At 47.1% G+C, this 15909-nt stretch overlaps 1 protein-coding gene across 1 annotated transcript; it reads left to right on the top strand.

Moving 5' to 3' along the window:
- The first annotated feature begins 896 nt into the window (after window positions 1-896).
- On the top strand, window positions 897-12270 carry TLX1 (T cell leukemia homeobox 1). Its single transcript, XM_030569808.1, has 3 exons — window positions 897-1606; window positions 5055-5256; window positions 10816-12270. Exons 1-3 carry the CDS (start codon window positions 1132-1134, stop codon window positions 11036-11038), a joined length of 900 nt encoding a protein of 299 aa, XP_030425668.1. The 5' UTR covers window positions 897-1131; the 3' UTR covers window positions 11039-12270.
- The last annotated feature ends 3639 nt before the right edge of the window (window positions 12271-15909 follow it).

The raw sequence follows: 15909 nt of genomic DNA, 5'->3' as shown, positions 1-15909 counted from the left end.
TATTAAATAGTGTATTTATATTTATACAAACGAGACACGATATTATGTATAGCCTCTGTAAATCCTCTCTCCTGCTGCACTATGTATGCAGATTGTCAAGAACAAATCTACCTATCTCCTTTGTAAGTCTTCTGCCTAATATTTTATTATGTATTTAGATTTCGACAAATAGCACAGGGTGTGTATATATATATATCTCCTTTGTAAATTCTCTGTGGACTATTTTGTTCTGTATTTCGATTTCTACAAACAACAGAAGATTTCTATATGAAAATCTAACTGCCGAATACAGTATTGGAGAGCGGGTGTGCACAGGGACAGCGATCCAGGCATGAGATCGCTCAGTTTTACCTATTTCTGCCCCCTCCGCTCCTCAGACTTTGGGAAAAGAAAGGAGCACCCCCACTCCCTTCTCCACCAGCCATTGCAACTCCAGCGCCGTTTAAACTTTTACCTTCTTTGTCTGGGCACGAGGTGCTTTGCACAATGGCAGCGAAATACCTGCGGCTGTTCCACGTGGTGGCGGAAAGGCACGCGTGGCCGTTAGCCTCTCCCGGGGCCGGGTGGGAGGAACGAGAAATACACCAGAGGGAGGTGCGGGGGTCTGTGGATGTTTAGAGAAAACGTGAGCCAGTCATTGCACACAGAAAGGGCCGGCAGTTGCAGGCTGACTCCTTTGCGCTTTAGCTGGGGTGACCTGACTTTATAAGGCTCTGGCTAGCCTGGGTTTTTTGGGCTTGTGAATAAACTCCTTTTCTCCCCCCTCTCTCTCTCTCTCTCTCTCTCTCTCTCTCTCTTCGCTGACTGTCATTCACTCAGCCGCGCTCAGGATCCAGCCAATGGAGACCCAGGACCTACAAGCAGCAGGCCTTTTGCTAACATGATTGATGCCCTCGCAGCCAAGCCGGAGTCCAGACGCGCGCTTGCACTCCCCCATTCTCTTCCCATCTCCGCTCTCGCTTTTTTCCAGCCCTTCTTTCCCCACTTCCAACCTCCTCGGAGGCTTTGGGGAGAAGCGAAGCGAACCGGAGCGGCGCGCGGTGTAAATCCCGTCCCTGAGCCGGCTCTGGCCTGGAGCAGGGTGGGGGGGACCCACCTTTTTTGTTGTTCAGGGGGATTAGGAGCGGCAGCATGGATCACATAGGGGCTCATCACCTCCACCAGAACCACGCCGAGCCCATCAGCTTTGGAATCGACCAGATCCTCAACAACCCGGACCAAGGCAGCTGCATGATCTCCGGCTCCCGGCTGCAAGACTCCTCCGATTACGGCTTGAGCTGCATCGTCAGCAGCGCGTACAACAGCATGACGGGCAGCTACGGGGCGAACGGCGGCTCGGCCGGGGCTTACCCGGGAGCCTGCAGCATGGCTTCCCTGCCCGGCTCCTACAACGTCAACATGGGGGTGGCCATGAACGGGAACAGCCTGAGCTCGGCGGGGGGCGTGATCCGGGTGCCGGCACACAGGCCGCTGGCTGGCGGGGCGCACCAGCCCCTCTCCACTGGGATGCCCACCGTGCCCTCGGCTAACCCCATGAACAATCTTACGGGACTCACTTTCCCCTGGATGGAGAGCAACAGGCGATACACGAAAGACAGGTTCACAGGTGAGTCCCGCCCTGGCTCCCAGCGCGCTGCAGCCCGGCTCGCCTGCCTCTCTGCCCGCGCCTGTCGGGGTCCCAAGCACTGCTCTGCCTGGCCCACATGGGGGGCGACAGCAGGTTCCCTCCCCGCCGCCCTGGCCTCCCCTCGCTGCCCTTTGCATTGGCCTGGGGCGCCTGCCGCGGCGTGATCCATCAATTCCGGGGTGGTTACCAAGCCCCCGGCCCCGCTCTACAGGTTCTGAGCAATGGGCACAGCGAGGCGAAGCCCTACACAGAATTAGTCCCGGGCCAGCCCCTGGGCAGACAGTAATGAGGCCGATGAGGAAAGAAAGTCCAATATCGAAGGATGCCCCACAATCCGTGATCCCGGGGGTGAATCCGCCTGGATGGGATTATTTATTAATGACCAGCGGGTTGGGACGAGTCACCAAGTGAATTTTGGCTCCTGGGTGCGAAGATAGCCAAGGGGGAGCGGGGTGTGTAAATGAATCGCTCAGCAGTACAGATACGATCGGACTAAGAAAGCAGTTAGGCTTTAATAATAACAATAAATGAACCATGGATGCGACATTTAATTCCTTTGTACTCGCCCCTAAAATAGTTGCAAAAGTTTTTTCAGGCTCAGATTTCCAGGGGGGTTTAGCTCGGAAAAGCATCGATGTTTTTTGATCCGTAACTTCGCGTGGAGGGAGAAAGCTACGCTGTGGGTTATTTGGAAATGGAGGGTTTAATGGAGGCAGATTGTTGCGGGAAGGACAGTTCCTGTGTCGGCTCTAACCACAGGCGGGCACCGAGAGGGAACCGAAGTTCCCTCGTTCAGTGATGTCGAGGCTCCAAAAGGGATTTCACGTGTCTCTGATTTTGAACAAGTTTTTGTCCTGGTTTTTCTTCAGTGAAGATTACGGGTCAATGTAAATGTCCTCGGCCAACCCGTGTCTGTGCAGTTCCCGAGCGAGCCTGGTGCATCCTGTACTAATGAACAGACAAGGCGGCTTCCCCCGGCAGGGCCGAGCAATGGATTTAAGGGCCGCTCCTTCGCTTCATTTTCGGATTCAGTTTTTTACCCCCAGCCCAGACCCAAAGCGGAGTCTAGTGGGCGGCGGGAGGACTGTTCGGGTGGGAACTGGGAAACGAACCCCCCGCCAAACGGCAGAGAAATTGTAAAATGGGAAAACTCCGTCCTCTTTAAAGCGGCTCCTGGTTAATTTATACTTCCCAGTGTGATCAACTGGATCGATTATTTTTAAATCGAACTTTGAGCTGATATCCATTTACTTATATAATTAAAAATACAAACGAACGAAGTCTTTATCTGCCTCCCAGGGGGAATAAGGCTCAATTTAATAATTGTTTCGAGAGCGCTTGGAGATCCTCGGATGAAAGGCTTCCTTAGAATTGCAGAATATTTTACCTTTATTACTATTCCACGGGCCAAACTCTCCTGGCCACAAGTGGAACTTTTTCCTGAGTGGGAACCGGAGAATATAATAAACTTGGAGAATTAGGCTGGTTAAAGACAGATGAATGTACCTAGAAATGTCAGTGTAGAAACACTAGGGGAAAGGGCTTCCCAGAGACAAAATCCCTCCCGTAGTATTATGAGTTATTATTACTGCTGAGTATTAAACTCAATGCGTTTAAAGACGGGGAATGTCTAACTGTTAGAAACGGGACGGATCATTCCCTGTGGGATGCACTGTATTTTGTGCACTGGAATAACTCTGCCATGTGCTCTGAACCCATGTCGCAGATCTGAGTAGTAATGGGGGGTGGGGGGGCGGTAAATGCATGATAGATCCAAATTAGGCAACTATGGCAAAAGGCCGTTTTGCCTTAAATTTACAGCAAATGTTCCCCTCTCCTCCGAGTTTCATCCGCTGTGCGGAAGGAAAGTGCCGTTTAGCTCCAGGACCCACTAGCTGCTCTAAAAGATTTCGGGGCCTATATTTTCCCATTACCTCCTGATTGCATTTGAGTCGGCACAGGGAGCGGGACGCACGTTTTCTGCGCTGTCTCGCAAGGGACTGTCCCAGCGGGAGTTTACTTCTAATGGCAAGCGAGAGGGGTGCGAGGCCCTGCCGATGAGCAGACAAAGGAGATGCATGTAGACAGAAGACATTTTAGATCGCTCGAATAACAGTCTGTTTCTATCTTCTCTGTTGAGTGGGCGGGACCCTTGTACCTCACTTCAGTGCTCCAGGCCTGGAGATGTTCTTCCGCAACTAATACAAACAGCTACAATTTAATAAACAGCAACGCTAATTCCAGGAGCCGTTTCTGCATTTACGAGCCTCCCATCGAAACGATTTCAATCCACTCCAGCGATTCCCGGCTGAATACAGCGATAAGGGGGCGGGGGGGGGGGGTAAACACGCGTCCGTGTTCCGCGGAAGTTGGTGCAGGAGCAGAGTGTAAACTTAATTTTACATCAGGCCGCGGTCGGATATTCAGGTTTAAAGAGAATATTCTGTGCGGACGGTCAGTCCTAATCCAGGGGAAATAGATGATCAGTTATGGCAGATACTTTATTAATTGGATTAAACAGCGCGACCAAAAGGATTTCTGAAAGCAAAACAAACAAAAAAAACAGACCAAAAAAAATCTCACCTTCATCTGTACACCATGGACTAAAGCAAATCTGAAATGTGGCAATCTGTCAATATCAGAGAGCTGATTCATTCACAAAGTATCCCCCTCCCCCAGCTTTCTTAGCCCAGCAGCCCGTGTTTGTATTGCTAATGCCATTAATCGGATGTGTCACGTTCAGAGCAATCCAGGAACTTTCTCGCCGGGGGGGGGCAGTTTTCCTCTTTACACGAGGGCACCTATTTTCGCGGTTTGATGTGGGGAAAGGGCAGCTTGCTGCCAATGACAAGAACGCGTTAAAAGAACCCCCTCCCCCAAATCTCAGTATAGCAATCGGAGCGCCGACCCGGCTCCTGGGAAGTCAAGGGATGAGGCTGGGCCTTTCCTGCTCTGTTTGGGCTCTTCCAGCAGCACCAGGCATCTCCCCACTGCGCATTGCTAACATCGGCCGCTCCTGGTTCTTGCTCCCTCGTCCGTCCTGCCCCAGAGGGAGAGCCGGGCGGGCCGCGGCGGAAGGGGGGTTTTGGTAGGGTTCTGGGCTGAGGGATGTTGGGGTCTGAGAAGGCCCTGGCAGAGAGGGGGGGTTTATTGCTGGGGAAGGTTAGGCCTGGGGAGGGGGTGATTTGCAGCATGCTGTTAGCAGCTATAGCTCAGGGCAGCATGGGCCCTGGTAGCCCCCCCCCCCCCGCACCCCAGGCCAGGCTCTGCCCACTAGCCTCACCTCCTCTCTCTGTGTCTGTCTCTGCTATGGCTTGTGGACCCCTCCTGATATTTTGCTGCTTGCTTCTTTGCCCCCCACCCCCACCCCTCGCCCCGTCTCCCACCCCAGTGGCCCTCTCACCCTTCACTGTAACACGCCGTATAGGTCACCCCTACCAGAACCGGACGCCGCCCAAGAAGAAGAAACCCAGGACATCTTTCACCCGGCTGCAGATCTGCGAGCTGGAGAAGCGGTTCCACCGGCAGAAGTACCTGGCCTCTGCCGAGCGGGCCGCCCTGGCCAAGGCCCTCAAGATGACAGATGCCCAGGTGAAAACCTGGTTCCAGAACAGGCGGACAAAATGGAGGTGAGAAGCGAATCCCTTCTCGGGTGGGGGGGGGGCGCTTTGTCTGGTGGGGGTGTATTTGGTCCGGTGTGTGATTGTGTCTATTGTCTTTGCACGTTGTCGGGGCTTTGCTTCCTTTATGACCGGCCTCTCTGTGCTTTGTCTCGCCTGCGTTGTGTTATTGCGCGTCGGTGTGGTTAGTACTGCGCGGGCACAACTCGGGGCTATCCCCCGGGTGTTGATCTGTGTGTGACAGAGGTTTGCCCCCTCTGTGGGGTGGGGGGTTGTGTCTCTCCTCGCAGGCCGCTGCTGTTAAAACGGTTTCAGAATCGGAGCTTTTGTCCAGTTGGAAGAAACAGCCAGGCCGTATGAATGTGAAAATAATCAGAGCCTGCGGTTCCAGGCACCGGGACCGGCTGCTTTGCACAGGGGACACAGCTGTGTTCAGCAAAGCCGGGTGCTTAGCCCGAGAGAGGGGCAGTTTTGTGGTGGGTTAAAACGAGCGCTGATGGGAGGGGGGCACACACCCGGAGGTGTCCATTCACACCCCACAGCAGGAGAGAGGTGTCTACCCGCGGGGGAACTGGTCAGCGTTGATCACTCCGGATCAGTGACCTGGCCACGTGCGGTAGCAGAAGTGAAGTGGAGTGGAGATGCAGGACACAGAACAGGCATAGCGTGCGGAGAAACTTGGTTCAGGACGCTTTCAGGGGGTAGCTGCGTTAGTCTGTATCAGCAAGGACCTTATGGCACCTTACAGACTAATACATTTGTTTAGGCATAAGCTTAAATGTGTTCTTCTCTAAGGTGCCACAAGGACTCCTTGTTGATTTTGGTTCAGGAAGGTCTGTCAGACACCAGGTTTTCTTCTCTCTCTTTGTGGGGGATCCTTTTGGTTTAGTGCCTTAAAAAGTACATATGGTATTAAATGCAGGAGGCGGGTGTCCCCAAACACCGGCAGTTCTGTCCATCGGACCTGTGAGAAAAATACGCCCCCTTCATATATATATATTCATGGCCTAGCAACAATCAATGAAACTGTTTGGGAGTGGATTTCTGATGGACTCTCTCTACTCCCCCCAGAGCTGAGGCAATTTATACCAGCTAATGAGCTTCCCCCGAGTCCTTCTCAGGGTAACAGTTCTCTTCCACCTGTCTTAAAACTGGCCTGGTAGTTTTATACAGGGAACAGTAATAATGGAAAACCATTTCCAGAGGAGAAAAACCCGAATGAAATGATGTTTCATTAAAAAAAAAAAAAGAGGCCACTCAACGGGGAGGCAATTTTTACCGTGAAAAGGCATCTTTGGGGTGTATTTTGGGGAGTTGTAAACACTTTGGAGGACAAGGACCTGTACAAACTCGAGCATGTCATTGACTCTATGGCCTTTGAGGGTGTTTGTTTTGTTTTATTTTTTCTGTTATGACTATTTGTACTGATCGAAAAGCGCCTGTGTGGACCTACATGGCTCTGTAATTGTAAATGTAGCGTTTTGTGAATTAATTCGGCTCGGGTGAAGGAGCACAAGAAGAAAACCTCTTTTCCTGGGCCATGAGGCAATAGAACAGAATTGCCTCCCGTCCCCACGTATCAGGAGGGTATGAATCGAGCTATTCATTTTCCCACCAGCAACCAGAACATTCAGATTAGTAATACGGGATTGTGGATTTCAGTACCGTGCCCTAATAAGACAGCAAGATGATCTGATGTTTATTTGAAAAGCCCCAGCAGTCCTGAAAGTGCCGGGGAAATTAACTGGGGTAGATGTGGAAGTCTTTGAAGGGACTAGGTACGCTAAAAGCGAGGGGGTTTAAACTTTGAACAAATCCCATTGGGGTTTTGTACTTACACAGAGGCCATTTAAGAAATAAAACCCGCCTCGTTTTCTTTACTTCCCCTTCAGCGTACAGTACCAGCCAAGAAAGGGTGTGACAATAACCATTGTTACAAAGGAAGTTTTTATATATCATGGTTTGAAATGTCTAATGTGGAGTTCTGAGTCGTTATTGACTTGATTTTCAAAGGGCTCGAAGGTTATATCCTCAAGTCCTCCGCAGAACAAAATACACCGTCTGCCTGGGTTTTTTAAAATCGTCTTGTATACATTGGACAAAGCTATTTATAATCCACACTAGATCAGCTCTCATCCAGAATAGGCTGGTCTCAATTTGCTTTTAAAAATCGTTCATGCACAGAAGCGCTACGCGGTTACAAATCCATTTCCCCTTCCTTGCTAAACGTCAGATTTCTGCTAGCGTTAATGGGGAAAATGTCCCAGACAGATAGATGTGAGTAAAAACAGACAAATATAGGAGATTATATATAACTTTTAGCTCGAGAATTGTACGCAACCGCGTTTGCTAGGATGTGCCAAAAGGAATTGAAAGACGGATGTTTCAATACATACACGAGGTTTAATAAAGATCATTGAGTCTGAAATAACTCTTCCCGGGCTCCGAGCTCAATGAGTCTAAAGTCGTTTATTGTTTATTGTCCACCCCAGGGGTTAGGACTGAAAAGGTGGATGATGGAAAGCGTTCACTCTCCCTCACACAACCACACCGCTGGAGAGGGGGATATTCAGTGCAGAACTGCTAGGGGATCGTTTCTGCGGCCCCAGAAGGGAAATAGGAAAGAAGTGAATTACAAAAAAGTTAAATTCAGGCTAACATTCTCTGAGCGTGTGAAGCAAACACAATATATAGAAAACCCGAGTCCCTAGCGCGCCACCGCTCTGGCTTAACGGCAAATCTACACCTTCTGCAATGGGGAGCGATTTCCTAGCAGTGGGATCCGAACGGGGACAATCGCCGGAGGTTTAGGTACCCGGACACTTGTTGCATACGCAGTGTAGCCGCCTTAATAATTCTTAACTCTGACCCCACAACCTCCTGCTGGGGACCGCAAAGCGAACTGCGAAGTCAGGGCCGGTCTGGGGTCTGCCCGCGCGGGGAAGGGGCTGCAGGGGAATGAGGTCGATGCTTGGTCCGGAGGAAGTTTCCACAGGGCAGCAGCGCTGCGATTTGCCAGGGCGTCACGGAACAGGGAACAAATGACTGTCACCGAGTCCTGGTCGGTCACGTTCAGTCCTGAGCCATTGCAATCAGCGGGGAAAGCGCTCGGCGAGCAGAAGGGGAGCAGAGCGGGGCCATACAGTGATACAGGGTCCGAGCCTTAAATCCTCGCACCGATAAAAACCCCTTTATGATCGCGCCCGTGTCCTTTACTACGTTGGGCGCAGATCCCGCTCTCCCTGAAAATCTCCCACCGGCCAGGACAGAGCAGGGCCCTGGCTAGACACTTCATATTCCTGCTGGGGGAAGATCGTCCATAATTCACGTATTTGCAATGAGGACAACGGGCTGTATTAAATGATTGTTACTAATATGTTGCCCTTCCGTTGCAATATTTAAATAAATTGCCTGGATCCTGGTGTTTTTACACCGTGCAGTATTTATTTCTCCTTGGGTTTGAAAAATGATTTTTTTTCGTTTTTGCTGCGAACTGTGTTAACTGAGAATAATGTCCCAGTGTGAAATTAATAATCGGTTACCACTAATTATAAAGGAGACCGCGCTCCATTTCTCGATGAAGTCAAAACAATATTAAATATGCATCAAGAGTACATTTGCTGCGGAAGGAAAACTGGTACATTATTTATGCAATTCTTTCCTTGCCGCTTATTCAGAAAATAATTGGCTGCGTAGGTTGAATTTTGTCCTGTTTTAACACGGCGCGTATCGGTGGTGGTGGTGGTTTTGAAGACGCAGAAGAAGATTGCAGGGCTGTCTCGGATCCCATGAAGCTATGACCTGACAGTTGTCAAGAAATTAGTGCCAGCCAAACTTATTTTACACCGCGTCTTTAATAAAACCCGGGCCTCAGAACGGCTTTTACCGAATGAAATCACACATGGCTCAGCTACATAATAAACAATGCGGGGGGAATTAAGCAGCCTGGGTCAGGGAGGAAATTGAGGAGAGCAGATAGAAATGTATATTTCATGCTCTTTGTAGATGTGAAATATACATGCAGTGACTCTCATCAATAACATTCCACTGTATTTGCGCTGAGAGTCTGCTTGGTGTCCTTGTACTTTCTGCAGCCGGCAGGACTCCAGTTTCCCACAGATAACCTGCAACTTATTTTTTTTCCAGCTCTAATGGGTTATGAACTGAAACGTTTCAGGAGATCAATAGCAAAAGAATACCCAAATAAACAGTGGTTTCATTATAAATTGATTTTTAAAACAATCATTACAAAGTGTGAAGGATCAGTACAGAGCCAGGAAAATGACAGATAAGGCCATAAATCTGGTGATTACCACTAGAGAAGCAGAGAAATAGCAGAGAGGGAAGGAATTTTTGTTGGCTGATTTTTGACACAGGGTGGATAGGCAGACGAAATGCTTCTGCTTTTCATACCAGGATACTTCCTAAAGGGAGCTATTCTGTGCCTCATATGGCAAAAACAAAGGCCTAATATGCTAGAAAAACTTGAGCTGGGTGGTACATGTTTTCCTGGGGCCTTTGATTCATTCATATATATCGTGCTTTCCACACTGGATACTCCAAAGTGGGCAACAGTGCCATGGAACCCAACTGCACAATGGGGTGAGAGCTAGTCCTGGTTTCCATTTGAATCAGTGAACTTCCATCTGTCCTGCTTGATTTTCTATGGCTGGCTAGCCCAGGGGGGAACATACTGAAAAGGAATCGGAAGGACAGTGAGTTGAGCCCATCCACAGACACTGTAACCTGAGATCCACAGTAGGCCACATGGTTTCCAGGAGCGATCAGACCAACCCTGGTGTTCCACTCTCTGCAGTGTGTACAACTGGAGGGATGGAACAGAACTTTCTGCATGGTTCTATCCAGAGAGCCTCACCTACTGAAGTCAATGGGGTTTTGCCTGAGAAAGGAGATCAGGTTTTGGCCAAAGTTATTTCAAGGGGCCTATCTGGGCACCCAGGAAAGGGGCTGTGTGCATGTGTGTGTGTGTGCGTGCTGGAGGGAGTGCTGTGCTAAAAGGGATCTCCCGGGAGACCAAAGGAATTGGTCACTTCCCTCAAAGCTGTTGCCAGTGGAGCTCGGACATTGGGCGAGTGAAGGAAGTCTGCCTTTCCTTGGGACCTCTCAGGAATAATTTCCCAATCATTTGCAGTAGGCTGAACACAGTCCTGGAGAACTGGGAGCAATCTTGCATTGGCCAGTGGGACAGGGTGGAGGGAGGGAGAGATTTAACTTAGTTAGGTCTCTTCCACCTTGGTCTTCTCTGCTGCTTAGGACAATTCATAGCTTCCTTGATCAGAACATGTCCTGCACCCATGACCACAAAGGAAGCTTTGGATTTTGCTTGGTACTTTCCCTTTCCTTAAGGAAGGTAATGGAAAGACAGTGTTGTCCAGTGGCTAGTGCCCTGGGCTGGGACTCAGGAGACATGCGTACTATTCCCTGTTTTGTGGTCTTCCATGATTCTCTCACTGTGTGTCTCTACAGCGCCTGGCACAGTGAGGCCTTGAACACGGCAGGGCAGTTTTACTATGATATAAATCATTCATGATTATTGTTTTCTCCCAGGAGACAAACTGCAGAGGAGAGGGAGGCTGAGAGACAGCAAGCCAATCGTATCCTCATGCAGCTCCAGCAGGAGGCCTTCCAGAAAAGCATCAATCAGCCCCTCCAGGCAGACCCCATCTGTGTCCACAACTCTTCCCTCTTTGCCCTCCAGAACCTCCAGCCTTGGTCTGATGACTCATCCAAGATCACCAGTGTCACCTCCGTCGCCTCTGCTTGTGAATAGAGCCCACGACCCAGTCCCCCGCCCCCACACTGCGTTATGAGCCACCCAAGCTCCAGCACAGAGTGAAGCATCCTTCTTCCCAACAGGAAACTACCCACACAGACTGTCACCCAAGAGCCCCACACGTCCAATGTGATGAGTCAGCAAATATCCTCTTGGCGGGAAGAAGGGGAGGGGGAAAAAAAGAGAGACGCGTCCAATCACCTGCGGGATTATTCAGATAAAAGCAGCATTTCTCTTTTTGTCTTTTGAAAGTCTCCATTACCGGACAATGAACAATGAAACGCTCCCATAATTATTCCCAGAAAATAAAAAATATGTTAGCCCCATGTCATCCTTTCAGAATCCATGAAGGAAATCTTCCCTGGATTCTGTCTGCAGCCACTGCAGGCCTTTGGTTTCTTCGTATGAATTTTTTAGCCTGGGCATTTAAAATTAAATAGTTCTCCCTTCCTTGGAATGGAGCTTTGACATTTCTTTAACACCCCCCCCCCCCCCGCCTCTGCCTGGGTCATTGGTGCAAAAGAGGTGCACAGACTGGATTCAACAATTGGACAACACAGCTCAGCTTTATTCTTTTGCCTGGTGATTTCCACTTGCAGAGGAAGTGAATTCCTTGGATTTCACCTAGGAATGTCTCTTCTTCCTTTTAATTATTATATTTTTCCAGTGTGGGAATAAGAGACGAAACTGACAGACCTTTGAAGATAGTAAACACCATATTGCAAATAATTGTATGAAGATTCCAAACTGTTTCCCTGGATACCACAGACTCTGCATTGATCAACTTATATTTTAATAACCCTCAAGACATCTGTGGCATTCTGCAGAGACAATGCAGTTCCTTCAGTGGATTATTTTGGTATTATTTACGAATGTTGTTCAATATTTTCTTTTCCTTTTTTTGCTCTAGAAGTCAACTTATCTGGGGAAAATCTTTCACTTTCAACTGTTTAACTCCTTTCTTTAATTGTATTGAGGGAAGGAGACATGCTTAAGTCAAGCACTTCTTATAGCAAACTCCAGGAATATATATATATAGATATATATACACAGTATATATTTTTCAGTTACTTATAATCTAAAACAGCACTGCCAATTTAAGTGGCTGGTACAAACAATCAATCAAAAATATTTTCAGCGAGATTTTTTAAAGGCATTTGTTTGTTTGTTTTAAGTTATGCACTTCTAAGGTGTTTCATGTGTATTCATTTTATAAAGTGCTTGTGTAATTTATGTGGATACAAAAGAATTAAAAAAAAGAGTCCAGGATACTGGACAAATCAGCTAAGGCTCTGCTCTTGTTTTTGTACTGAGTTCCAAGAGGGAATATTACACCAGGCGTCGCATGGGAACTGCCTTCAAAATTAAGGTTGAGGTATAAATGGAATTAACATCTCCTTTCCGTTTATGTAGAGTCTTCCTGGCTTCAGCACCTAGAGGGGTATGTCATACATTTTACCCCAAATCCTGCAAACATTTTTAGGTATAAAACAAGCAAAACACTTAGCAGTTTCTTAACTTTAAGCACTTTTTTGCGACTGCTTATGTGCTTAAATTAAGCAGATGCTAAGGATTTTAGTCTGGGGAAGAGAAGACCGAGAGGGGACATAACAGTTTTCAAGTACATAAAAGATTGTTACAAGGAGGAAGGAGAAAAAATGTTCTTCTTAACCACTGAGGATAGGACAAGAAGCAATGGGCTTAAATTGCAGCAAGGTTGGACATTAGGAAAAACTTCCTAACTGTCCGGGTAGTTAAGCACTGGAATAAATTGCCCAGGGAGGTTGTGGAATCTCCATCATTGGAGAGTTTTAAGAGCAGGTTGGGCAAACACCTGTCAGGGATGGTCTAGATAATACTTAGTCCTGACACAAGTGCAGGGACTGGACTAGATGACCTCTCGAGGTCCTTTCCAGTCCTATGATTCTATGACTTTGCTGAATTGGAATGGGATGACTTGTATGCTTAAAATTAAGCCCGTCTTTAAGTGCTTTGGCCATTCTATAGATATTAGGGCTTGTTTATAGGGAGATGTTGACCGGAATCCTTATAGTGCAATTGCTCCCTGTTTGAGAATCCTATTCCTCATGTAGACAAACCCTTGGCCAAAGCAAACTGAAGTCACTGGAAAAAATTCTCTCTGACTTCTGTGGGCTTTGGACTAGGCCATTAGGGCTTATGCTACCTGGAGATGTTGCACTGACTTCATAATGGAGCTTATTTCTGCTCACAAGCATTACTGGCTCAGAGATGTTTGCAGGATCAGGCCCTTAAAAGGCCAGCTTCCAAATTCAGCGAGAGCCTGCGCCAAAGCCTAGTGACAGCAACAGAAAGGCTGTCATTGGCTGCAGTGAGCTTTGTGTCAAGCTCTCAGTGCAGAAAGCATGTAAGAAAAGAGCCCAAGTCTTCCGTGAATTTAGAAAGCTGTAAACATCACGCCAGTGCAAGTTAGAGCAGGGCAAAGCAAAGAAGATTTTTTAATTTTTTTTTACTAATTACGGCAGAGTTGAGCCCAAAATTCATGGCACTCAAGGTTTTTTTGATCCTTAAATCAGACGCGTATGCACAGATGCACACACACAGAGAAGTAAGTACAAAGAAAACTGATTTTTTTGCAGATCTGTTTATATCCTACACAACTGTTCACAAACAGCAGCCAGAATAAAATAGTTTGCATTTCCCCAGACACGTGCCAAAGATTTTTTATAACTTTGAATTCCTTTCTCTACTCTAAGTGCCTGTTTAAGTGTGGGGAGCTAGAGAGGAAGAGGCGAGAATACGATCTTTGATTACTTAATATTAGCAATAGGGCTAAGATGTGGTTTTGTTTTCAAGTGTCCTTCCAGGGCAAAGCACTGACCAATCAGAGTGAGCACAGTGCTCACTATTAATATTATGAATATTTTGCTGTTTAGTATTACGACATATCAATTCTTTACAATTTCATACCCAAACAGCTATTTTAGAATTGCAAAGTGACTCATTTTATACTTCAAAATATTTCCCAAGAAAGCTACACACCCAAATGTGTGTTTGCTTATGTGTGTGCATTTAGCAATATTTTATTTTAGAAATGAGAAAATCCTTTACTTCGGTAGCAATCTTTCTGGTTAGAAGAATATAAGCTCAGTATGAAATGAGACTAGCAGTAAAATCAAATACAGAAACCATCTTACCATTCCTCTTTGTTTCTGAAAGATCATTTCTGGAAGGGTCTTCTGTTAAAACATTTTTCTTATTCTTCTTATTAAAATGAGTTTAGCTGCAAAATGGTTTTGATGGCAGCATACAGGCTTCAAATTATTAAAGCAATGTGTACCTAAACATTAAAAAAAATTGCCTGAAATTTGATGGAATTAAAATGATAAGGAATGACATGAAATAATGAGATATAATTATATCTATTTTGTATACTGACATTACCTCAGATTTAGCCAGGGGCTATTATATAATGCTGAAAGCTGATTTGATTTTTCATATTGTACCTATTTGGGCTCAGGAATAAAATCACCCTAGGACACATGGAAAGTTGTTTTTCACTTCCATTTACCTTAAATCCCTGGAAGTCCCAGGTGCGAAACCTCTCTGAGTTCAAAATGGATTTCCATTGTTTGTCTGCCAATAGCTAGGACAAGCAAACTAAGGTGCAACAAGCTTTGGCAGAAGGGGGAAAAAATCCAAACAAATTGAGCATGAAATATGCAGCTGGATTTGTGTGCAGTGATGCAAGATCTTATAGATTCATAGACTCTAGGACTGAAAGGGACCTTGAGAGGTCATCGAGTCCAGTCCCCTGCCCTCATGGCAGGATCAAGGTCAATTGCACCTTAGATCTCACACCAAAGACAATGCTCGTAGCCAATCCACTAGTAAACTATATACAGATTTATTAACTAGGAAAAGGAAATGAGAGAATTCTTTACAAGGTTAAAACAGGTGAACATACACATGCAAATGAGTTTCACTCTCAAGTTTCAAAAAGAAATAGAAGCTTCTATAATAAGATCAAGATGACTTTTTGGGCTAACCCAGGCTGAACACTGTGGATCTCTTGCTCATGCTTAGCAAACATTGCCTCTTAGGGTATGTCTACCCTACCCGCCGAATTGGCGGGCAGCGATCGATCCAGCGGGGGTTGATTTGTCACTTCTAGTCTAGACGTGATAAATCGACCCCCAAGCGCTCTCACCTCGACTCCTGTACTCCACCGCCACGAGAGGTGCAGATGGAATTGACGGGGGAGCGGCAGCAGTTGACTCACCGCGGTGAAGACACAGGGGTGAGTAGGTCCAAGTACGTTGACTTCAGCTACGTTATTCATGTAGCTGAAGTTGTGTAATTTAGATTGATCCTCCCCTAGTGTAGACCACGCCATAGAGTCCAAGCAGCACAGAGATACAGTTCTTTCTAGTTAGGGGTTTTTATCTGCCTCCTTCCTTGGGCTCTGAGCTGCAAATTCAGCTGATGGGAGGAATCCACATGAATGACTCAACTTCGCAGATGGGGAGGGAGAGCAAAACAATCATCTTTTGTCCTCTTTAATGTCTCGCAATAGTCTGTCTAGTGTTGATGGACCGTCCCTATGGGGCAGGACGTAACACCTTCGGCTGGAGATCAGCACTTCACACTAGTTAATGTCTCTCTCCTGTCTGGTGATTTACAGGGTCACAGAGCCTCACAATACAACCACTCAAATATTACTTTACAATAAGGGATACAGATGCTATGCCTGAGATTAATGCCAGCAGCCACTCACAAGCAGCCAATAAAGTCTAAAGACATTCTTATAATGCTAATACCTGTTTCAACAATACTAACAGACAGATGAGCCAGACTGCTTCCAGCTCGGTGTTTGTCAGTGGTCCATT

This window comes from Gopherus evgoodei, chromosome 7 (genome assembly GCF_007399415.2).
Source record: "Gopherus evgoodei ecotype Sinaloan lineage chromosome 7, rGopEvg1_v1.p, whole genome shotgun sequence".
NCBI classification, from domain to species: Eukaryota; Metazoa; Chordata; order Testudines; family Testudinidae; genus Gopherus; species Gopherus evgoodei.
This window is presented reverse-complemented; position numbering and strand designations above follow the sequence as displayed.

What these genes read in the sequence shown, in the direction of transcription:
- TLX1 (XM_030569808.1), top strand. Translation starts at nt 1,132, where the DNA reads ATGGATCACATAGGGGCTCATCACCTCCACCAGAACCACGCCGAGCCC. An exon ending in CACGAAAGACAGGTTCACAG is followed by an intron (nt 1,607 to 5,054) that starts GTGAGTCCCGCC and finishes CACGCCGTATAG; the next exon opens with GTCACCCCTACCAGAACCGG. An exon ending in AACAGGCGGACAAAATGGAG is followed by an intron (nt 5,257 to 10,815) that starts GTGAGAAGCGAA and finishes GTTTTCTCCCAG; the next exon opens with GAGACAAACTGCAGAGGAGA.